Source organism: Channa argus, chromosome 8 (assembly GCF_033026475.1).
Source record: "Channa argus isolate prfri chromosome 8, Channa argus male v1.0, whole genome shotgun sequence".
In the NCBI taxonomy this organism is placed as follows: domain Eukaryota; kingdom Metazoa; phylum Chordata; class Actinopteri; order Anabantiformes; family Channidae; genus Channa; species Channa argus.
The window spans coordinates 1,130,190-1,156,323 of record NC_090204.1 but is presented as its reverse complement, the minus strand read 5'-3'; the positions used below and the strand labels follow the sequence as shown (position 1 = coordinate 1,156,323).

Genomic DNA, 26,134 nt, shown 5'->3' with positions numbered 1-26,134 from the left:
CTGACAGAAACTGAAGTTATGAAGCACACATTATCAAATTTGTCACAAACTGTGGGCGAGGGGGCATGTTGCTGGAAGGGTCCCATGTGGCAGCAGTCGCAGTCTGATATAATGGATTTTTAAAAGTCTGTGTAAATTTGAATAGAGTATGGTGACCCCGCTTTAAACATTTCCTCTCCTTGTTTTGGTAACCTCCATTTACTCTTGTTATGGCTCATTAGCCGCTCATTTTTTTTACTAACCTGACACCCAGAAGCAGGGGAATGTCCAATGAATGAAGTCAAGGAAATAGCTGTGAAAAAAAGCACTTGATGATTTTTGAAGTAAATGCAGAGCTTAGATTTATTCAACTGTGGCTTTTACCGAAACATGATCAAACCAAGTTATAGAAGCCACAATCAAGGGTCCTCTTACTAACATTTGCTAAAATGACCAAATGACTAATGGAGTCAGTTTTGCTTTTGTTCCAGAGTAAATGGAGGTGGTGTATTACGATTAAGTAACATGCCCTCTAATCAACTGATCCATAAATAATGAGGAACTTGTACATTAAATCCGTGTTTCCCTTCTAAGTATATAAAACATGTCAATAAGTGCAGGTTAGGAGAAAGACCCCTTTCTCTTCAACCACCATGTAGGTATGTTTTCCCTTCTGTCTAAACCAACCCCACATCGATATTTATGTTGTTTTTGCCGTGATCTGAAAATGGCTTTTGTTGATGTTGTGGCAAAGCAGAAGTTCATTAGCAAAAAATGTGGTTGTTGGTCACCGACCCTGCCACCTTGATTTGCCAGGCACAGCATACGCCCAGAGAGACACTTGGCGGTATAGCGCACTTACAAGACAATACACTGTATTATTATTACCATTCAGGAATTGAGATTTCTACCTCTATTTGTTACTGAAAAAGTACAAATACTATGGTAATGCATCACTTAGTATGTGTTGCTGTCAATAACTGTGACTTGCTACAAAAAATCTCCATCAGATTAGGTTGGTATGCTACAAATAGCAAGAGTAAACTAAAGTAAAGCTTTCGGAGTTTCTAATATGAAGTCGGTCACAGTCACAGTCTTTGCATTAAAACCTCTTATAAAAAGCTTATCTATCTTTTAACATTTGATTCATTGATTGATTATTGTGCAGCAGTATACAGTATACATGTCTCATACTAAACCCTCATACATTTTGTATTCAGCTTTTCTTTACATCAATGGATATGGATGATTAATGCATCAGTAATTAACATGCAAATAGATGTTTATGCTTTGATTAACTAGATTGGGACTTTTATGTTCCCTGTCATCTTTTAATTATAGGAAAACTGCTTTGAGAGGAAAGACTTACATATCCAAGGAGAAAGGAGCCTAAACAATTATTGTGCTGCTACTGCAGTTTCTTACAAATGCAAATGCATGCAGACATTTTCAAATCAAAGAGGTTGCAGATACAGGAGTCAGGTGTTATAAATTTACAGCAAGAATAATACAAAAAATGAGTGTTGCTTGACTTGAGCCAAATACATTAGCATACAATTCATGTGTAGCAGTCTGTATTTGGCTTCTTTAAAAGGCACCGAGCTATATATAAGTGTGAGAATATTAAAATATCTTAGATCATTTTGGTAAACTTCAAAAGATCTCATTCCTCAAACTGTGTGAATATTTTTCTGCTGCAGGATTATGATATCAGGTAAATCTCAAGTAAAGCGTTACAAAAATCTGATGTGCAAATCCCTTATCAGCAGAGCAGAGGAGTAGCACTTTGCAGAGCTTTGATATGATATGATCTTACCTTGTACAGCAAAGGGGCCCGACCAAGCTTAACCACAGCAATCTGGTTGGTGAGGTTCATGCTGTCTTTGGCTTTCCTCAGGTCGTCCACGCTGGCATACTGGGTATCCACCAACTCCCCCTGATGTGGGGAAATAGCACAACGTCTCAGAGATCAGCAAACTAATGCCTTACTGAATCAAACGATTTACAGACCATGTTTGTGTAACACAAATGTCAGGGGACCTTTACTGTGAGCTGTGTGCTCATAGACATGGTTTTGACACAGCTCGGCGTCAAGTCTGGGTGATAAACCATGATACATCACAGGTACTGACCAAACTGCACTTGAAGCATATAGTAACAGAATATGGTTTGTTTTATCAGATTAAGTGTCCATTTAGTGTCAGTTATTGTTTGCTAATTTTTACTTAAGTTCATTTATGACAGCATAAACCAATATTAAACGATTGCTCCACATATAACCAAAGAGCTTTTAGGAGCTTTCATTTTCCATTTAAAAGAGTTATTCTCTTTCATATGAATCTCTGGTCAAAATACAGTGAAAATATTAGAAATAATTATTAACATTATTGTTAAGCACCTATTGTTAAGCATATTAAATAGGTGGTGGGGGGTTTGGGGGCCACCCCTGTATGCAAAATAGAACAACTATACAATTATCACATTGTCATTTCCAGAGTAATTACAATCAGGTTAATAATTATTGAAACATTAATACGTTTTTGGGCACTGCTTCTTTGCACCATCACCTCTTTTTTGGAGAATTAGGTCAGAACAATGCCCGAAGTTGGAGCTTCACACATGTAACACACAGTGGGAGACTGTCCTAGTCGAAATGTTCTCAAGGGAGAAACTTGATTTCAGTGAGAGGTTGTGCCTGGGCAGCGCTTATAGGAGGCACAACATGACGGAAAAAGTAACAAACAATGTTCAGTAACTTGTCTGTGCTATCTGACATTAAGAGCTTCAGGAACTAAATGAATACGACAGAATTACACATAACAAAATTGGTCTGCACTGTGTTTGCCCGAACAAACTGAAAATGAAGCAGCGTTTGACTCAACGAGCCGAGCGTAGAATTTTTCTTCAGTGTGGACAATCTAACAAAAGCACACTATTCCATTATAACATAGAAAACGTAGGCTCCAGAGATTGGACCCTTTAAAGGCCAAAGCCACACAAAGTAACATTCATCCCCTCATTAGTTTGCTTTTCAACACTGATACATTTCATTTGCAGTCGGCTACACTAAAACAAACAACACAACCACAAGTTAGTTTGACTTATTGTAGAAAGTATTTACTTTTAACTTACATTTTTAAATAGAGTGCACATCTTCAGTTTGTAATGTTAATAAATACTTTCTTTGTTTTTGAGTTAATATTCCTTCCTGGTTTGGGGCAAAAGGTCTGGCTGAGGGCAGTTTGTTGCTGCATCCGCAAATGACAGTTAAAACTCAGAAACACAGCCAGCTCCTCTAAACCCAGGCTCATTTCCAATGTGCTAAGATGAAGTGCAAAAGTGTCCTGTGGGTTCTGACAAAATTAAATTACCAAATTCAGGGACACAACATCCACGCTACGGAGGAGAGGAACCGTCTGACCGGTTATCACAGCTCAAAGGTCAGTATCCCTGATGCTGTCAGGGTATATTAATGCACACAATGGACACACCTGTGAAAGCACTAATAATGCTGAATGGTACATAAAGGTTTTGGAGCAGCATATGCTGCCATCCAGTAAAAAGTGGAACTCTTATTTCAGCAACACAATGTCAATTCACATTCTGCGTGTATTAACGCACCAGTGCTCAGTAGTAAAAGGCTTCGAAGTGACCTGCCTGTTGGTGTGGCTAATCATTCTCATATATCATATTGCCAAAGGCTCTGAACAATTTCAGTTGATGCAATGGGCAACTCTTCACACAAACAATAACAATTTGACACAGATTATAGCATTTTATAAGCCAATCTAAAGATTTAATGTATGGTCAGTGTTCATATAATAACTTCTGATAAAGTCTTTCGATCAATAGCCAAGCAGTACAATAAAAACTGATTACCGCTGAAATTACTTGGTTGGGTGCATGTTTGTGTGTTTTTGTGTGTCTCTGTGACTGAGTGTCATCATCTCCCAAATTAAAGTGACCTAGAAGTTTTTGAGGAAAGTCAAAGCATTACTTTCTTTTTGGGGCCTCCCTCCCCCTCTGATTCTCTCTCATTCTCTCCCCCGCTCCCTCACTGCATCACCTGGGCCTGATTCATTTTTCATGTGGCCTGGGGGCAAATGTAACACAATGCCGCAGTGGCGAGAAAGCAAGGGAAAGAGCGGGCAAGAGCCTGAACGAGAGAGCGCGAGAGAGAGAGAGAGGGAGAGAATGAAAGCACATCTTTTTGCATCAGGAGAACCCAGGAGAGGAGAGTGAGAGAGATTTATCACTCCTGCCTGCATTTGCATCATAAAAGTCCTCCATTTAAACTGCAGACCATGGAACAGTACAAGACACAGCAAATTGAAATACAGAAGAATCTGTATACGCGCTGGAATGAAGCCGCTTAAACTTCCGTCCGATCCATCTCTCTTAATCTCCTCTGCCTTTCTTTCTATCATTTCATCTTAGGGAAGTTAAAAAATTACAGGTTTTTACAACAGCTTTTTTCACAATATCTTTATATGTCACAAGATTTCTGACACCTGTCACTCAAGGAGCAAAACCACAGTCTGGAAACCTATAAGCTAATTCTCAGCCTTTCACTTAGTTTTCACTCTTATTAAACAGTTATTTAAGAAAATGACACACAGCCCAATGTGAGTGGGTTTACAGTGGCATCCATAGTATTCACCTTCAGAGTTAAGGACTGTTATGCAGCTACAGTTGAGTGCAAAAGGTCACATCCCCTTATTTTGTAATGGAAAAAAAGAAAATGTCTGTACAAAGTGTCTTTTTTAAATATAAAGCACATTAGCTAGTAAAAATATTTATTGAAAATTAAAGTTATTCTTTACTTAATTTATAAAGAGGGATGCAAACTTTCGCAATAATATAATTTTCATTATTTTACCACAACATTCTTTCAAGATAAAAGAATGTTTGCATTAGCTGATTGTGCAATAAATATTATATTGATGAAAAGAAAACCTATGTTTTACTCGTTGTGGCATTTTAAAAAAAGTGATGCACAACTTATTTGATGGCTACTTAAACATTAAAAAAAGGCACTGATAAAGTTGATAGATCTATTGAATCTTTCAAAATGCAACCAAAATCGAATATCTGTCTGTGTTTTAAGGCAATAAAAGCTCAACAGGAGAATATGACTCACAACTTCAGCCATACTGACACCACTTACTTTCCTACAATTTTTCTGAACCGACAAAAGTTCAATTTTTTTCCTGAAACCTCTCAAAACAGTCAAACAAAAACCTAAACTTCAAGCTACATTTACAAAACCTTTGACTTGTTTAGTTGTATCTATACTAGAAAACCCACAAAAATAATATATATTTACAAACTGTAATTTACAAAGGTTCCTGTATAGCATTACTTCATATTGTTAAAATATGTTGGCATAATTCTTCAAAAACCTAACAGGCAAGAAACGAGACATCTACTTGTGTACTTTTACTGTACTGCAACTTCCTAATTTTGCAAGCCACTGAAAATGAGACCAATGCATAATCTATGATTGTTTTTAAAACTTAATTTAATATGACTGCTCTTGGTCTTGGCCTTCATCATCCTGTTCCTCTTTCTCCTAGTCCACCATCTCTGAGATGTGCTCACCCTCCTTCATAGTTTCTCTCTGTTACTGAAGTCACAATTCAAATCACACATGCCACTTTGCATTTGAACTCACGTTGATCTTTTTTACTTATTGGGTTCAACATCAACACTTGTGCATACATACACTTTTTACATGATGGCAACAGTGTGCAATGGGACCACGGTGCAGAATGTGTTTGGTCAGTGAGAATGTGTGTTGAGCTTTGCAAAAAGGCTGAATTAGAACTGAAAACTGTGTCTAACTAGATAAGTATTGTTAAAGGTTTTGGAACAAGAGTGCTTTATTTAAAAAAAAGCAGCTTTGACAGTCGAGTTTTTTCTTTTGAGAATGGGTTTTGGTGTTTTAACAATTCCGAAAAACTGCAATTAAGGTGTTTTTTTAAAAAAAAAGCATTTAATCCCATTTGTTAAAAACGAAACTTTCAAAGTCATGCTTATTAACTGCTTTAATGAGCTAGCAGCTTTTAAAAACAGCATAACAATAAGCTCATTGTCACAATTGATAACAATGAGCTTATTAAAAGACACAGTTGTGACAGTAAGGCTGTTTCTGACTGTGTGTGATGGAGAGAACTCATGTCTCTGCAGAGAGTGATGCCCTCATGCTGCAGCAGGGACAAATAAGGTTTGCAGCAATAATGATTCTGTCAGAACCAATAATTTCAACAACAGTAAATAAAACTGTGATTGTTATTACAGTGTTTCATAAAGATAATGCACACGACTGGACTCAGACTTTGAATACAGTAAAAATGTCCCTGCCTTGATGTCACCTACTCAATTGTCATGAAGGATATCTCAAGTTAATTACAACAGTTAAAATCAAATATAGAGCCTTAAATATTATTTATATGTTTGTCATTTAGTTATTACAAATTATACATGAGCTATAATATTTGACAAATGGGCTCATATTATTATGGCATGCTTCCCAAAACTGGGTGACATTAGGTTTTAGAGGGGACATAAAGTCAAAAATGGCCTGCTACTGAGTGTTCAGCATGAAGAAGTGTCACACTGCCCAGGAAAGAATTTAACATCATTTAATTGTAATATTGTGTATTTGTACTGTGTGTACATGTCTGCACAATACATGCAACATACGACACAAATACAGTCTGTATGAAATAGGGCTGTTGATTTGATGCACTTCAGTAACGTTACATACTACTTTCATCTATTTTGACTTTCGTGGTAAACATTTATGGATGTCAGTAAAGATTCTCAGTAATCCAGGTACGGTTATCTAATCCTGAATGATTGAGGGGTTTAGGGGTTAGGGTCGTAATCATTACATCTTGATGACTCCACCCTGTTCTCCCCTCCCACCTAATGAGCCCGGTGGAACAAAGCCCACTCTAGAGGATACAAGTGGGCTTCCTAGCCAACTTTTCCTCAGATTTAAAAAGCTGCTGGGATAAGAAGAAAAACATTTTAACAAAGAAAAAAAAATGTCCAGTTGCCATGATTTAAGTCAATAAAGGAAATGGTATGTTCATAATTAGCCAGGTGCTCATATGATTACCAAAAAAATATTTTTAATGTTGTAATTGTTTGTCCTGTTTATTGTGACCATTGGTTAAATCTCTTCTCAACCTTTATCAATAGAATTGCTGAAACTCTAAAACTAATAGTTTAGGTTTCAGCTTTACGCATCTTTAAATATTGTTTTGTTGCAATGATTGGGAACGTAGTTCTACGCGGTTACTTTTTTTGTTTTTGTCCTTTCGGCTTATGGGGTGAGTTCAAGGGCGCCTGATTAATAATATGTTCAGTATCAACTGACATAATATGTCAACATATTCTACATTCAAAGAAAACATAATGTGGTTGAAATTATGTTTCACGGGAAAATGTAATTGCAGTTCAGTTGCATAGGAAAGTAATTTTAAAGAGACAGGGTTGTGATCTCAAAAAGGCCTTAATACTGCTTGTGAATGTTGTCATTATGTGTTTACATAGATCATTTTTGTGAGTAGTTTACTGTTTCTTCAGTTTTATTATTTAGATTTTTCTAGACTCTGCTTCATTTCTACAATACATACTGTACTTAAGATACTGATGGAGGGTAGATATGGTAAAGAGAAGAAGAGCAGGCATGCAAGGCTGACAACAGAGTTCATGGATTGTTCTGCAGTCTACTGATTGAAAGCTGCTCAAATCCAACTGTGTAATTAACTCTTATCACATCAAGTAAATTATGTGCCTTCACAGTCACACTGTCATTATGTCAGACAACAAGGAGAGGCGGGCTAAAAGAGGGATAGTGTTAGGAAAACCTTTTTCAAAGTGCTACCAACCAAACATGACCATAAATTTAAGTGAAATTCATTTGGAGAGATTCTGTTGTTTGTTAAGACTAAATTGCACAAACCAAAGAATGTTGGGAAAAAGATATACAGAGACTAATAATTCTGGGTTTCAAAGAAACACCAATGCAAAAGTCTGTGAGGGTTGTTTTAGAGAACATGGAAGACTCAAGATACTCGACCATTTATAATTTAGTGACATTCATGGAGCATGGAGCTTTTTTGAGGGATATGAAGCATGAAATGGATGAGTGTTGTTAAAATGCTAGTGAGTACATGTAGCTAATCTTGCAAATGCAAACTGCAAATATGAAGCAGATGTAGGAAAGAATGATACTAAATGTCATCCAAAAGGAAGCTGCCTGACAGTGGTGGGACTGTTTACGCAGACAGTCAATATTGTTGTAGTTGGCTTGGAGAATCAATATATTATTGGGCAGTGACACACTACAACAGGTGATGAAAGTGATGTGTTGCTAAAATGGCAAAAACTAGACTGCTTTTAAATTACTGATACAAAAAGTACAGTAGTTTCCGAAGTCAAGCATGCAAACATGTGCATCTAGGGATAGAAATGACTGTATACAAACCAGTGATCTAAAAACAATTATTTACGCTACTTTAATATACTATTACTTTTATTCTCTTAGAGTTTACACTATGTGCCTAGAACTAAAATGTGGATTATGGTATTTAAATCAAGAGAATTTAACTGATTCATCTTCACTATGTAGCGTGGAGGCCTATGCATAAAAACTTTATTTCTCTATTTCTGCACAAATAAAACATGCTCCGATTGCCGAGTCCTAAAACTAGGCAAAAACCATCATGATTAAACGACACCATTCACGAAAAGTTAGGGTGTGTGTACTCTTTTTGTGATTTGTTGGCCCACCACTCCTGGGAAGGGTAACAATCAGTACATTTAGATGCACTAATGTAACTGTTGCTGTTTCCTTTGATATAATGTAAATAGGAAAGCTGGGTTTAGAAATCAAAGAGTGGCGTTGCCTCTGTCGCGTAGTATAAACAGAACCTGGATCAGCGTTCTACAAGGCTGTAGACGGACAGTAGTGAAGTAAAACGCTAACTGACAGGATAAATCACTGCCACTTCTATAAGCTTCCCGAAATCCAACTAAAGCTGAAACTTCCCCGAAGTGGTCTGCAGAAGTCTGAATAGATTCCTCCAGATTTTTTGTTCATTCAGACAGCTCACACTGTGTAGTTGTGTCTCACTCAATCTCGTTTGTCTCTCCTTGCACTGTCTTTGCTAAAAGCAGGCAGTGAAAAGCAAAAAAGCCAGGAAGCAGCGTCTTCTGTCACTACACAGTGAAAACATGTCCTTCAAAAAAGAAGTTAGAGGTTGAGGAGAAATCAGATGATTTATCTGCTGCATATACTAGTGAATTTCTAGTATATTATTTGTAACGTAAGTAGATGTTAGAAGGTGGCGTTGAGTCAGTGTTTACCTTGTTTTGATTAATCATCCTAGTCTTAAGATTAAGTTAGTTTTAGTCAAATTGTAGTTTTTTGATGTTTTCCAATTTTAGTGTAGTTCAAGTCAACCAAAAATTTAAAAATTTTTGTCTCGTTTTCAACTGCGATAGTTTTGCTTATTTTCATTCTAGACCAAATTAAGGTCGTCTGACATGCTTTTCTGTTCAAGCTATGACACAAAACCTGTTTTGTCAACATCAGACTGTGGTACTGAAGACCCAGATTTGTTTCTTATCTTTAGATGAGTCAGGGCCTCCCAGATAAACACCTGATTGTCACCCCCAGTTATTAGAAACACCTGGATCTGATTTCTCCTTTATATTACTTGAAAATCTTAGAAGTTCACGTACTTTCGCAGCACAATAATAACTAAGAATGGGTCGTTTCCCTTAGTAAATTAATTAGAATGTTAAGTTTGTTGTTTTGTTTGTTTAGTTGGGTTTTACTACATATGCAGAAAATGAAATAAGGGGTTCACAAGCTTTCACATGTGTGCACTGAACATTTTACTGCTTTATTTTAAGCAACATAATTTCTTAGATTTTTTTAGGTCTATATGTGTAATTTATTTGTAAATATGGCTCTGCACTACATAAAGAAACTAATTAAGTATATTAATTAGATCTGTTTATCTTTAATTAAGCAGACATACCACCAAGCTGCTGGATGAAGAAGTACGCAAATTGCTCAGCTACTTTAAACTGCACATACCAAGTCCTTCTGTGGGGCCATGGCTGTAAATAACAGTGAGTTTGAAGACCTCCAACATGGCGAATGGTTAGATTTGGACTTTATGGGTCTCCATATCATCACAGTATGTCTTTTTGAATGTATATACACAATTGCGTGAATACCCTCTATTGCAGACATTTTGAATTGCAATTCAGGGTGCACTTATGGAGGAGATGATTACATTAGATTCCTGGGCTGTGCTATCATTTGCATATTAATGAGGAAAAACTGTTTTTTCTTGAAAGTGCAAGAACTCCATTATGCTCCAAGAGGCAGAGCTCATATTAATAACACACATAGTTTATATGAAGGAAAGTATGATTACAGCACTACTTTCTAAATAGTCCTTATAACATAAATTGTGAAACTTATTAGTATAGTTCAATATATTAAGCAATAAGACAGCTTAAGTATCTTGTTCATTTAAAAGCTTTTTATTTATTCTATTTAAACTGAAGAACTGTGTTCTATTTTTTTTTTTAGCAATACTGAAAGCAAATTATGCCTTTTTACAGAAAGATGGTTTTCATACACTTCTGTAAAATGTTATACGTCATAATTAAGTAATAGTCGGATTAATAAGGTTATTATGTTGTTTATTCTGCTGGGATACAATTAACCATTCATTAAAATTTCATTTCTGGACTGCAGATTGCTCCAACAAGGGAATGACAGTTTACACAGAAGAAGCAAATCCTGCAAATGTTTACTCGATGATGATTAATGCAATGTACATATGCATATAATGCACCTGTATGTTTTTCAGACATTTGAAACCATACTGTAAACCTACTGGATATAGACACATCGCTCTCCAGAGCAAAATGCAGTTATATATAATTGGTAGTAGGGGCTGTTTGTATTGGAAGGCTGGTGGTAAACCCAGAAGAAGTAGGAAGTGCTGGAATGAAAAATAGGGTGTGTGTGGCTGGAAATATAGGGAGGGAGGGAGGGAATATAGGGAGGGAGGGAGGGAGGGCATGTGTTATTTCTTTATACACTGCAAAAAGAACAAGAGATTTACTGAAACCAGAACAAACTTTCTGGTGCCATTGTATGTCCACATTTATGCTGAATCCTGGTCTGGTAGCGGTAAAACAAAGAATTAAAGAAATTAATAAAAAAAAAAGGACAGGTATGAATCTGCATTCTCATTACAGCTTTGCTTCCTCAGTAGAGTATGTGTCTCTTGCCTACAGATGGAGCCAATAATCTACTACTTGCAAAAACAGTGGGTGTCTTTGCTTAACACTAAGCCTTCATCAACGTCTATCTATGGAAGAACCTTCCAAGGCAGAACCCTTGCCCTGACTGCCTAGGCTGTGTTTTTACCTTCCAAATGAGTACATTGTCAGCGTAGGCTCTTAGCTGTCAAAATGCTCAGCAGTTCTTTCAACCACGTCCTGGAACCACCATGCCAGTATGGTGGATGCTATATTTGAAAAATGATGGATCTAAGATAGCAATATTGATGAAATGACAAAATTCTTACCACAAGGAGAATTTTTATATTTAAAACATGTTTGACATGATATGGCACAGCCCTTCCAAGGAAACGACACTGCTAAAAGGGAAACTTCAGATCAAGACACTGATCCACACTCATTGTGAGTCTGGAAGCAGCAATGTGTGTGAAACCATTTGTCCTTCTGCCTCTGACAGCAGAAGGCCTGAAGTAGCTCCTAATAAAGGGCAGCACTTCATAGATTACATCTTTTCTAAAATGGTAAAGTCTCCAACCTCTTAAATAGGCTACACTCTAAATCTCAGACTCGATCATGAGATGTCAGCTATTGCCCAGAGGCACCTCACCTAGGGTTGAATGTATCATTCTCCTAGTAAGAAGTTAGGGAAAGCTCAAGTGATGCCAGGCTGCCCTTAACCTCTTCTTTTCCTACCTCTTCATTGCTTTGAGATGCTAGTACCTTCTTTACCTTAAGTACAGGAAGATATGAGCATGTTTCTCCTTACTTATACTCAATGTTGCTTCTGTATTTCCTTTTCAACCAACATTCTTTGAATATACAATAAAGAGACACTGTATTAAAAGCATAAGGTAGAGAATGTTGAAAGGATGTTGATGGGTTACAGAAATCTGAAATTAGTAGTTTAGTGTAGTGTAAACTACCATTTTAATACTAAGAATTCCTAAAAATAACCTTCCAATAAGCAACGTGCCATGTTTTTTTCTCTTAATCCCAGTGACTGGTGGACTAGTGGTGCAGGACCAACTGGATGATCAAAGCCTTTGCAACCTCCACTTGCACGTTTTTCCGCTGCAGAGAGCATGTTTGCAGGATTTGTGCTAGAACTGGAGTAATGCCAGTTCTATGAGGGTTGTTCTTATTCACTGCCCAGCTCGCCCCTTGATCACAGTTCAGAAGGTACTCGGTATTGACAGAGAATGGACTGATGCTATATGGCAAAAACTAGAAAAGACAGAGGACAGGAAAGGGGTGAGGACAGGGAATTTAGTATAGCCATGTTGAATTAGTGAAGAGAGTTTTTCCCACAGCCCATCCTTGAAGGGCTTAAAGGTGAGCATTTATAAAGCATCAGTGAGCTTTCTGACACTGTGATGTTGAGTCACGGAATGAAGCCTGGGCCTTTACCCCAGATTACCTTTGAGTTTGTCATTTATATCCACCTGGATTTAAAGTGATTTGAAGAATTAAATTTGTCCTCTATGTAAATAATGCATCTAAAAAAAAAAAAAACCTGTACTATTTACAGCCTTTGGTCGAACAATATTTTGGTTTTAAGAATGATCAAAGATCTGCTATAACAGTATAACAGCGGAGTCCATAATTCACCATGAACCTTCAAAGAAGAACATTTGTGTTTCATTATATAAGGTCAAATTAGTGCATGTTGACTGGATGACATGAATGTTTGCAGTATCACACACAGTACAGGATGCTGGTTGGTTCAGTTTTCTGAGGCTATTTCTGGATAATTTCCCATCAAAATGGTTTTATTTAAAAAGGCAATTTGTTGTGCATCAATTAGGTTGATGTGTACTAGTGGAAATGAAGAAATTCTATGTACACAGAGTGCAAAAGGACTTCTTGGAACTCATACAGTATCGAAATATAACCAGTGAGGTCAGTCAGCTAGAGTTCATAAGAAGCAGAATTGTATAGAATAATATATAGTTTCTGGAACTACATTTCTTTTCTTAGAATGTCTCATAATGTCAGACACTACTTTGATAATATTTGAGTACAATCAATTGTGATTGGCTGGTAGATCTGTAGCTATTGGTCACATTGGAAAACCATTTATGTAAAACCCCAAAAATATTTTTATTGTGCTTAATTACTAAGCCTATTTCAAAATACTGTAGTTACTGATTATAAACAGTATTCATGTGCTATGGTATAAATATTCATGCTGATATTACATAACCATGTATTTATTGGAGAAAGAAAATCATTAGCAAAGAACATGATGATTGAAAGGTATGTGTCAGTCATTAATACATAGCAGAAAAACGGTCAAACACAACTGTGTAAAAACAATAACTGGCCAGTAGCCTACAATGTCTCCAGACACTGTCTGTGTGTGTCGTTGTCCAGACTTGTACTTCAAATTTGCTTTCATTCTACAGGCAGAAGGATGGTTAGTTCCTGACTGTGATCCACCTCCCTCCTCATGGGACATCATGCTATTTGTGATGGCTCTCCAGAAGTCCATTTTCTCTGCAGCTGTTACACCCCACGTCACCTTCCAGCAGCCCACAATCATTAAAAACAATACTGTGCAAGGCATGGCTTCCAAAGCAACAAATAATGTCCCAAATACAAACAATGAGCCACTAAGAAGTTAATAAATGAGTGTATCAGAAGCATTGGTGAGACATTTCAAAATAAAAAAGACAAACTGAACTGGCACACGGGATTAATGAGCCTCTTTAATCTAACCTCTCAAGCATTACGAGCAGGACGCCAAGTCCTGACTGACATGTCTAAGGTGCTGAAGCGTCTGCTGTCATTTGCACATGCTTTAATAAAGATAAACGTGGAGGATGGCTGCACACGTTTTCCAGCGTGCAGCTAGTGGTCCTACTAACCCGCCCAGTGTTTTGTTGCTTTTTGTTACTCTTTTCTTTTCTCTCTCCACTTTCCACTCACCCCAACCGGTCAAGGCAGATTGCCACCCACCCTGAGCCTGGTTCTGCTGGAGGTTTCTTCAGTTTCTTCTGGGTTTTTCCTCTCCACTGTTGCCTATGGCTTACTCAAGCTGGGTTTGTTTGGGTTTTCTCAATATATCTTTATAGACTTTATTGCGATAAGTTAGTTTTGTGAATTTGCGCTATATAAATAAAGTTTTACAGAATTTAATTGAAATGTACAATAAGTGTTTTGTGTGTTTCATGGGGACCATCAAAAACTGAACAAAAAGCTTCAGGGGAACCTCAGTGCTGACTGGTCTTGATAGTATGATGAGTCAATACTACATTTGACTCAAAGTGATCTACATCCTCAGTCTCAGGATTTTAAAACATCTGGAAGGACTCAAACCAGCACATTGTCCTGGAATATGTAGTTAAACATGGTTTTTGTTGAACTGACACAGACTGTCGTTCTCATTTCTTCAGATTTGAACTCCCATCACTGGAAAGGTTCGTTCAGTTCAGATGATTTTAGCACTATAGAGTTTGTAATCATGGTCAACCTGCTTTTCCAGAGCTCCTCCAGATGACATCATCGAAACTCCTTATAGCTTTTCAGTTAGAAGTGGAGCAATATTTTAATATAGGGAAGTCAGAGGAACCTTTAAAAGGAATAATGCACATTACATTTACTTTAAATAAAATTGTCTGAACTTATTTTTCTGGTATTTTCATTTCTGAAACTCCAAAACCAAGAAGTTAAAAACCTAAACAATGCTTGGAAAATATTACAGCATTTTTTTTTTTGCTTTATCTAAGGGATATTTTTTCGCAGTGCAGTGTTTTGTTTACAGCACATCAAAGAGTTGGTCAGTTCTCTAAATTATTTTTAACAATTAACATTCTTGCCCTTTCCAGAGTTACAGAAGTTTGTGAATTTTGTTCTCTCTCCAGTTTGACGTTGTTGTCATCTTCATACAAATGAGTGTTCACTCACTCAAGGTGAATTCTCCAGATAATTACCTGCTCTACCCACCCATCTCAATCAGATAATATCGATATATATCTCAATCTTAAATCAAGGATTTTTTTTAAAGCTATACTTATTGACAAATCATACTAAGCCTGATCTCCTAAACTTAAAGATTTTCTTAAAACTAGATACATTTTAGAAAAACTGACCATATATGAGTACACATTAGGAAAGTGGACTTTAATCAAAACACAAATGTCTAACCAGTTCATTTCTCACCATTTTTTGGAGACTTTTTTAGTACTGTCCTCTAAGAAATAGTCTCAACATACATGTAACAGTCTTCAAATAGTGTATTATGTCAATTTTAATAGCTCTTAGCCACAATCTGCTCCCTTCAGGATTTCTCAGGGGACATCTGCGATATATATTTCCTGAGAGCTATCAACAACTAAAGGAAATTCCTAGTATGTTTCACCATACTTGGCCAACAAAGCTGATTTTCATTCTGATTCTGATTTTTAAGACACACACCCATCACTTATTTCTTTGGAAACAACATAGATAAAGCAAAAACAAGTCCACACTGTCTGGATGACAACCAAAGAAATGGTAGTGAACCAAACATGGCTGTGAATATGTTTTATCAAATCCTTTGTGTCCAAAAACCTCAAACAGCAATACTGTTAATTATAAATTTGCTTCCAAGTTAACTCCATTTACAACTTGTAAAGAAAGCCAGTCACTGGAACAACAACAGACCAAGCCACGACTTTTATATTCTAAAGCGCCAGAAAGCCGGGACTACTGGGGAGAGGAGAGGGATTTTTTTTTCTTTGCATTTCTGTAACTTTGATAGATTTGAGACAACCTGAAGTATTTTTTAAAACTAACAAGATTGGTTAAAAGTGTTTAGTCTTTTAAACTGAAACTAACTTGCAACAACTAACACGACTATCTCAGGGGCGACTGTGGCGCAAGAATGTAGAGCGATCATCCACCAATCTCGCAGTTGTTGTTTTGATCCGTGGCTCCTCTGGTCACATGTCAAAGTGTCCTTGAGCAAGACACTGAACCCCAACTTCGTTCCCGGTGAGTGTTGGCCAGCTCCATAGCAGCTCCACCATCGGTGTGGGAATGTGAGTGTGAATGGGTGAATAAGACGCAGTGTAAAGTGCTTTGAGTGCCAATAGGTAGAAAAGCACTATATACTGTAAGTGCAGACCATTTTCCATGACATTTATTTTAGATAACTAAGTTACCAGGAATACCCGGGAAATACCAAATGAAATGAAATTATTAAAATGTCCACAATACACTGTGGTATTTATCAGGGACATATTTTATATAGCAGTTAACAGATCTTACCACTTGTTACTATGATGGTCCATACAGCACTTAGTTTGCCAACTTATTCATATGCTTCTTACATGTTCTGACCTGCTCCTACAGCTGTGTCCAAATGTTCCTGAGGCTCTTCAGGGAGACTGGTCTCTTGCTTCACTTGATAGATAACACACCCTAGTGAATGTGTACTATGCCAGGAGAATTTTCTGTACTTCATAGATGTTGATGTCACCTGGGATGCTGCTTGTGAATTTCCTCAGTGTGTTCTTTACAAGTCCTACAGTCCTTCTGTGACAGCTGGGTCTAGTGGTGGTGTCATTTTCCACATTCACTTCGATTTTTCATTACTCCTTATTTCCGTTTTTCTATATTAAAAATAACCACAATTCTCAATTCCTGTGTGCCTTGTGTTCTGCAAATGGCTACAAATAATAAAAAAATCCAATTTACACAAACTGAACCATAAAAGCACAGAAAACAAATATAGGGTTTGGCTCTGCTTACTACAACACATGCTAGGTGTATAACTTCCTCAGCATAATCATCCAATATGTTTGCATCTTTAATATGAGCTTTTTTTTTAGTCAAGCCGCAGTGCGGCTGAAAGGATATAAAAGTGATCCAGTAAAAAAAAGGTCACAGGGTCAAATCCCAACATATCCCACATAGCTTACGAATTTTAATAGATAAGAGAGGTACATCAGCAACATACTAGTAATAATGCAATAATCCAGCCAACTCAGGACCCAGTTAAGATCCTAAGCTGTGTAAACACATTTAATTTTCCATAACCGAGTTGATATGCAAAAATAAATGCAATAAATACATAAATAAATAAAAACGTGCTCATTACATGGTATCATGCTTAACCTTTGGAGTCGCAAAGAAAACCAACTGATAACCCAAAATAATCAACTCAAAGTGACGTTTTTTAAATCCGAACAGTGGTTTGAGAGACATGGCCAGACTATGTATGCAGTCCACCTCCAAGTGTTACAGGAGGGAAGACGACACTTATTATCAGTAGGCATACTTCTATATTATGGTCATTATCACTGTCATTGTTCCCTTCAAAAAAGACATCGTTCAGACATGGTTTTCAAATTCTTTTGGACATTTTAAATAAAAATACAATAAAAATGTAAGGTAATATAATAAACAGCCCATTCTGGTGCAGACAGTCAGTAAGTTCATCCTGTAAGAGCATTTAAGGCAAACAGTGATGTCAGACGCATAAATAATATTATTTGAACTGCAATATCAGGGTAAAATCAGAGTTTGCAAATAACGAAACTATAACATTATGCAGGTATATAAAGTAAAACTCTCTTTCTGCTGTAAAACTTGACTGGAGTAAGACCTGAATGCTCTGTTATCTGCTGAGCTATTTCTGCTACATGCATAGATTTTTTTAAACTTTGTTAAGTCATCAACAGCCTGCACTCAGTATTTAAAGTTATGGCAAATCTTTTGTGGAACTAAGAAATAAAAGAATTGCTCACAAACACATCTTCTGATGCCACTTTGCTATGATGTTTTGTCTTTGACTTGCCTTGTACCTATAGGAATAAAAGAATCTTCCAAATGACTAAATGTAAAATGTGCTGTGCCTACAGTAGTGATACCTACAGGTCAAGCATTGATTTAGTTTTGAGTTTTGCTTAACTGTGTTCCTTTTCTTGTGCTCTGTTCACTTGCAGCCAGAGTCAAGGTGTTTGTTACTTCAAATTTAAAATCATAGCTGAAAATTCAAGCTGTGTTAAAAATTCAAAATTAGAATTTAGAATAACAGAAGTGAGGAAAAAAGAATTGAAAAGAAATTACAAGAAAAGTAAATTGGAAGAAAAATAAGACAATGTATTAGCAACGCTCGACGTTTATATGGAAGTATGGAAGTTACACAAAGAAACAAGTGTCTGGTGCAATTAGGTACATTATACTGTTATGTTTATACTATTTATAATCAAGATGAGGTTTCGAGTGATAATTTGACACAATGTTCCAACTTGCCTGGAAATGGGGTTTGAATATTTTACGGAGTGGGGTTTGCACATTGGGGTTTGCATTAGTAATGCAAGCAGCACATATAACTATTATATAAATGTAGTAGCACATCATTCAGTATATCCATTTTGGTGTTTTGGCATATTTTGCTACAAGCAGTGTTATATTATCTACCTCTGGCCCACAAAAAATGTTTTGCGATTTTCTTGTTTTCTGTGTGTGTGTGTGTGTGTGTGTGTGTGTGTGTGCCAGAGTATAGTTCTGCAGTACCAGCAAAACAGTGCCTCCAACAGCAGGACTTATTAAACCAGTATACATGCTCTGGGCTGCCATCCATCCATCACAAATGCCATATTTAATTGTCTGAAAGTCATGTTTAGGTCCGGCAAACTGCCGCTTAATTCAAGGCAGCATGCAGGAAGGGAGCTAGGAAATAATCTAGTGATGGATGACTATGACCCTCCTTTGGGTAGACTGCGATGAGTGGACAGCTGGATGGATCGAGCAGAGTGGAGAAAGCAGAACGCGAAAAGAGGGAGGGAGTGAAAAGAGGGGAAAAAAAAAAAAAACTTGGTATTCAGAGACTCACTCCAACTTTTCATCTGCCCTCAGGCTGGGCAGGGGCTCAAGGGAATAACAAGTGTCTCCTTCAACCCCTTTCCCTTTGTTCCTGAGGTACAGAAAAGTAAAGTCATCTAAAAATAGTGTGACTGTATTTCTCTCTCTCTCTCCCTCTCTCTTTCTCTTTCTGTGTATATGACTGTTGGCGAGTGCGAGGGGACTACATGCATAACGACTTCCATTAACCTTCACACTCCTGAAAGATGGTGAAAAAGATTTAGGGTGCATCTGGCAAGACTCAAATACCATGTAGAAGATATTTACAGTTTCTGCGTTGAGCTTGCTGATGCTGCTCAACTGGTGGAGTCTAAGCTTATGTAAGAGTAATGCATAATCTTTGTAAACTACAGTACTTCTTGTCTGGGATAGATGGCCTGAGGTACTCTAACATGAGAGTGTCTTCCTCCAGTTTTAGAAGAAATGATTCTTTTGAGCATAAGCTCATTTAACTTAAGTTACAGAGGCATTTTATAATGTGCATTTGCTCTACATCCTGTGCTAAATTCCAGGGAACAAGTTTTTTTCTTTTTTTCCAAAAGATTTTAAATGTAGAAATTAGTACGATTTATAATTTTAATGATGATATTGAATTCAAAGTTTTGAAGCTACAAATGTTGGAAGAATAAATACAAATACATGCACAGAAAGTAAAGTTAAAATAAAACGCAAGAAAAAAACAAAAGACATAGAAAAGCAGGGAGGTACAAACATTCTATACAATTGAAAATAGAACAAAGCATCTCTGAAATATAATCTCAACTTGTGTGGATAATGGACAGTAGACCAATTGCAGATATCAAGCAGGAATATCACCTATACATTGAGATTTAGATTGACATTTACAATGATCAGCCACAGCATTACCAGCAAGGGTCTTAATCATGTCATGGAGGGTCAGCATTACTCCTCTGAGTAGTCTGCAGCTACATAGCCCTATACGAAGGAAAATGTAATTCACTGTGTACAGAAGTGGTAGAACTACACAAACTAATTTTTCAAATAAAAGTGGAAGTACTGGTCTAAAAAAAATGTACTACATGTACTACTTTTACTCAAATAAACGTAGATTATCTATGTTTTGCTGAAAGCACAAAATTAAAAGTAGTCATCTAGAAAAAATAGTCACAGATCAATGTTGGTAAGCGTGGAGCTAATTTTAACCATTCGATGTGCTGACAATAACCTATAATGATGCATCAGGACTTATTTGTTAATTTTTTTTTTTATAAAAAACATATAATATTTCTCTCTACTGTGTCTGATATACTATGCATTTGCAATGGTCTGTTTCATTTCACTACTAAGTGTTTTTGTAGGCCTATTTGTGAATGTGTCTTTGAGCCTATGTCTTTTAACAAAAGCTCGGGAATGCATGTGAAAACCATCATCAGTGAACAAAGTGTAATTTAAAACTCTACCATGCAAAGAAGCAACCATATTAAACAAGACCCACAAATGCCACCGACTTTCTGAACCGGAGCTAATTTAAAGTGGACTGTGGCAAAGAACTCACGTTGTCTGCTGAGTCAACATTTGAAATTCTTTTTAGAAATCACGTATGATTTGTTCTCTATGCTAAAGAGAATAGCAACCACCTGACTTGTTATTAATGCACAGTTCAAAAGTCAGTCTTACAGAGGCTGGGGAAGTGCATTAATCTACGCAGCATGGGTATATTGCACACCTGTGAAGGCCTCCTTAGCAGTGCTGGTTTTCGAGCAATGAATGCTGACATTCAGGTGACATCTTTTTAGGGAAGACTTTGGTTATTTCAGCAAAACAATGTCAAACCGCATTCTTCACAAATAACAATAGCATGGCTCAGTAGTAAAAGAGTCGAGATGCTAAACTGACCTGCCAACAACAAAGATCTGTCACCCACTGAAAACATTTGGAGCATGTAAAAAAAAATACAACTAAGGAGGACTGAACTGCTGAAATTATATGTCACACACGAAGAAAATTAAAGTAGTTAGTCTCCTCTCTCCGTAGACAGAGCAACATGAACAAAGAGGTGATGCAACACAGAGGTATACATGCCCCTGTCCTAACATTTCTAAGACTTGTTTGTACACAAATATATAAAAAAAATATATAATTTTTTAGTTTCGACATGTCTTCACAATGTTTTCATTAAAAATAGGTTTCAAATGATGTGCAATAGTTTTTACATTTCATACACTATTCCAAATTTTTGTGAATTAGGTTGTTTTTAGTTGTCTCAATTAAAATGCGGGATTTTCGTCAGTGACACTGTAAAAAAAAACAAACAAAAAAAAAAACCCACAAGTGTGAGAAGCTGGGCAGTTGACCCAGCAGCCCCATCGTCTAACTTGGTTCTTTCGCTTGTAACGAAAAGTCCTATGAACTTTATAAATGCAAATTAGGGAATTTGGCTGGTCAGGAGGACACACCTTTTCTAAAAGATATCTTTATAGGACTTAAGGAGCCATAGTTCCTAACAATCGGGTAGTAGAGTATTTAGACTATCCAGCTACTGTTTAGATATCTGGTATTGAGAGAATCATCATTTGGTATTTGGTATCAGAGTATCACATTTCAAGATCAATGCTCAAGTTACTAATTGATATTTAAGACTAAAATGTTTGCATAGAGTAGATATTATGAATTGCCTAATATATCATAGGAAGAAGATGATGATGAAGAAGAAACAGAAGAAGGAGGACAGAATGGCTGGTTAAGGAGCCAGAGTAAACTGCAGTCTCAATATGAAGGAAGAGGAAAAGAGCACTATCCCAAAATGAAGGTGAGTAAAGAGAAAAGAGGAAAAGCTAAATCCAAGGGGCAACAGAGAGAAGGAGTGAACAAAGCTATTGATAACTGATAAACTAACAAACAAATCTGTTTAAACAAATGGGAGATTAATGAGGAAGTAGCTGGGAGAATTATGAGTGCTTGCACAAAGTGTCTTCACATAGATTGTCCTGTTTGGTTGTGTTTTATAGGAGAAGTGTGTTGTCTACAGGACAAGATGTAGAGGCTAAGTTAAGATAATAATATGCTTCACATCGCTGAATAAAAGTCATTAAATACAGTCTCTGATTTTGTCCACTTTGTTTTCACGGACTGAGCTTAAGGTGGTGACTGGATTTACAATGTGTGGATAGTGAATCTCTTCTATCTAAGCAACATTTACTGTGTTTTTCTTTTTCAATTTCTTTTTTATAAGTAACAGAGTGGACCTATGATGCGATCTGAGTTTCGTTTAGTCACTTTTCTTTAGTAAACGGGGTCTGTAGTTGATGTATTACTAAACTGTGAACCATCCAGCGTATCATTGTCTTTTTAAGCAAAATACAAAAACACCCACAGCATTCCGTGATTTTGACAAAATTGTTTGCTGACAGCCAATTTATACTTTTTGAAAAGTTTCTCCAGTTCACTGCAGCAGGAAAGATGTTGAATAAAGGGCTGCAAGCCTTTGATTTCAGAAGTCCTGCACCAGAGTGCAGTATCAATATGCACAGCCACTCACTGTAGTTGCCTTCATAAAATAATGTGCAAATGACAGCAAGTTGCTACAAAATAACCACACACACTTCTACATCTCAGACACATCGTTTAGGACCGAGTATGCTGCATGTAATACCTGAGAGGTTAGATTACCTGGGCTCATTAACCTTGTGCACCCATATGTTTCTATCCAACTGTCTTTCAGTTTCATTTTCTAAATTTCTCACAATGCAAATAGTGCTGTATTCAAATGATGCTACAACATTAGGGAGTGGAATTAGAACTGAACGGCATTGAATTGATGAGTTTAGCTGAACCAAACAATTAGGATAATGTGCAATTATCCAGGTCGTTCTTGTGCTCTCCAGTTTCTAACAATTGTTTCTCGGCGCCTCATTGATAAATGTGACATTTTTAGTTGCTTTAGAAGATGTACCAACATGAAGTGCATTGCACAGTACTGATTCTCTGTGCTGGCTGTGTTTACAGGTGCTGGAAGGCGAGGTGGGGTATAGCTGCTGCAGAATACATAAGCTTCTGGAGAGGTATCACGATTAATATGATGTCTGAAAGTAATGTGCCCTTTTGGTGGGGTGTTTGGGAGAATCACATTCAGGAGCTTTCTGACCTGTGTGCCTGGACATAGGGAGCAGATGTGAACTACAAGTCTGCACAACAAACTAAAGAGACACTGGCTGGATGGCTGGAGACTTTGAAAGCTACTAGCTTAGTCCGTAATTGTTTGTACTATTTCTGATGTGTTTGTACTATATTCTTTCCACAATAAATAACTATTCATGTAACTGCTCATGGTGTAAACCAGGATATCAACATGTATATGTATAATCTATGATGTGAATATACATTGTTAGCAACTGCAGTATTTTGATACAGGTTTTTCTATTATACACAATAAAGTAATAATTATTATTAACTATAATAATTCTAAGGGAGAGATTTTTCTAAGCCTGCATTGTATGTATCTACTGTGACCAATAGCGGCAGGTCTACCAGCCAATCATAAGTGATTTTTCTTAGTGTCAGTTTCATCAAAGGCTGGAGTGAATCCAGGTGGTTAAACTGCTATTTCTCTGCTATTACTCTGCTATTCACACCTCTGCCACTCTGTCCTCCCATCCCGCCCCACCACCACCCAGCTCCCTATGATTCGTTTGCTTCAGTTTAAGGCACAGGAACATCACAGGCTGTAAACAGCTGGTAACTGCCTGGAATGAAAGAGGCAAACAGGCGTTTAATGTGTTCAAGGGGGCCAAAAATCCCGTTTATCTTGTTAAAAAAGTCAAAATGAAGGCACCTTGGGTTTGATATCTCCTTTTAATTTGTCTGAATTGATAATGAAATAATCCAGGACAGCTTTGAATCATCATATTTTTAGTGCACACTATCAGAAAATTGTTGGTAAATCCTTTTACAAATAAGTCACAAACATAGATGACTCTTTCCTTCATGGTAGTTCAAGCTTGTGTCAGAAATTACAAATATCACCTATATCCTTGACCGAGTTGCTGAAAATGACAACATTGTGATACCTTTGACCCTGAACTGTGGTTGACCAAGATGTAACATTTAGAGCCACAACCTCAGGCTATGACCTTTACTAGTGACCCTTCACTGGCCAGGGGCTGGGAACTTAGACAGTCTGACAATTTGATGGTAATGAGGGGGCGGAAGAACAAGAGAAGAGGGCAGCAGCCAGGAGGGTGAGGCAACCTTTGGTAAAATAAAAAAAAAAAGTCAATACAAGGTAGGTGAAACAGTACCTGCAGACTCCCAACAGCGGAGTAGGCTGCATAGGAAAACTGCTGCATCGGCAGGTCATTTGGTCCACGTTGGTCACATGGGATCCCACTGGGCAGGAAACACTGATGACTTGATCTATCAGTGATGGTGTTGGGTGTGGAGCCAGGCACGCTGAGGAGGACACTGTGATTGGACAGACGGACATCAGACAAACCGAGTCCAACCCACTGCCTGTAGAGATACCTGGCTCTGGCTTCCTCACTTTCATCTGACAAGCTGGAGAAAGACCTGCGAGCAGGACACAAAGAGAATTGCTCATGTATTACAACACTCACACTTTATTGTCTTATTCATGTTTAACAGAGATTCTGAGATTTTCCAGTAATTCTCATAAAAATATATTTAATATTGTACTTGTTATGAAGACTCAGGGATGCCTTTTGTCACGGGTGACATAGGTGTAAAATAATTTAATTAGACAAAATTGAGTTGTCTCTAAAAGCCCCACCCCTGCCAAAAAATATTCATATTACTGAAGAAGCAAAGCTTTTATTAAGGCTATTTACTTCATATTTGCTGGTTTAGGGGTAACCTCCAACCCCATGCTTCCCATAAGGACCAACAAATACTGCAAAGTGTCCCCTGTCCTCTTTCCCCCTAAAATAATAACATTTAAAGTACGTGCTTAGCTTCGGTCTCAATGTATAATATAATAATTTGGGGGTGGCTGTTGCTCAGTTGGTAAGGCAGTCTTCTATGGACCACAGGGTCAGTGGCTCGATCCCCAGGCCCAGCTAAATGTAGGGCAAGACACTGAACCCCCAACGGCCCATTCCCATCCCCAGCTGTGCAGTGTATATATATATATATATATATATACATACACAGTTCGTGTTCGGTGCAAAAAACAGACAAACTCGTACTTTTGCTCGTTGCCAAAAGTTCCAAAAAAAAAGAAAAAAAGACTGGTGCAGGCGATTAGGTGAAATGAACGACAAAGTTTGAAAGTGCAAAGAGGTAGCATGTATGTTTTTAGTAAGCACTTCCCTCTGGACCGTTATATTAAAGCAGGCAGCAGTCGGCTGGCTCTAATTTAAAGCTTACCAACTTAGCCTGTAAGTTAAAGCTAGTAAGCTTCACATATTTCTACACGAGCTATTGCTCATAAGAGTAATTCTGTTTACATGTGTATTATAACATTAAACATCTTTGTCTGGAGATGCACTCTGTGTACAGGAGACATATAAACAATAAAAGTGGTGGTAATCGTTACAGTGAGTCATTAAACAAGGACATTCTTAAGGAGAACCATTGGATGCAATGGATCCGATGGATACAAACTTTGAACAATATGGGAAAAAGAATCAGTGCTTATGTCCCCAGAAGGCTCCCAACTATGATCGGTGTCAGTTTTTTCTTCATTTGGTATCTGTGTTTGGTCACTTCGTATGCATTTGGTTTCACTTCACATTTGTTTTGTGTTTATTTTATTTTTTTTTAATATTTTGCCTCTGCTTAAGATCATTCTGTATCCATTTCAGTTTGTAATAGTTAACATTAGTTTGTAAAGGCTAAACATGACCCTCTTTTTGCACTCAAGTCCTCACAGGAGCTGTCAGTCTCTTTCATTCCCCTTTTCCTAATTGGAGGAAAAAGATGTCAATAAAATTTGATCCAGGCGTTATTTGATTCTCTTCTGCTGGCATGTTTGGTTCTTGAT

At 37.2% G+C, this 26,134-nt stretch overlaps 1 protein-coding gene across 5 annotated transcripts in view; it reads right to left on the bottom strand.

Moving 5' to 3' along the window:
* The window catches only part of LOC137132113 (inactive N-acetylated-alpha-linked acidic dipeptidase-like protein 2), a 457,260-nt gene that overhangs the window by 211,939 nt on the left and 219,187 nt on the right, over positions 1–26,134 (bottom strand). For all 5 annotated transcript variants that reach the window (XM_067514226.1, XM_067514227.1, XM_067514229.1 and 2 more), the window contains 2 exons: positions 24,435–24,702; positions 1,796–1,915 (listed from right to left, as the gene is read on the bottom strand). In XM_067514226.1, the coding sequence (XP_067370327.1) occupies positions 1,796–1,915; positions 24,435–24,702 (388 nt within the window). The remainder of the gene's footprint in view (positions 1–1,795; positions 1,916–24,434; positions 24,703–26,134) is intronic.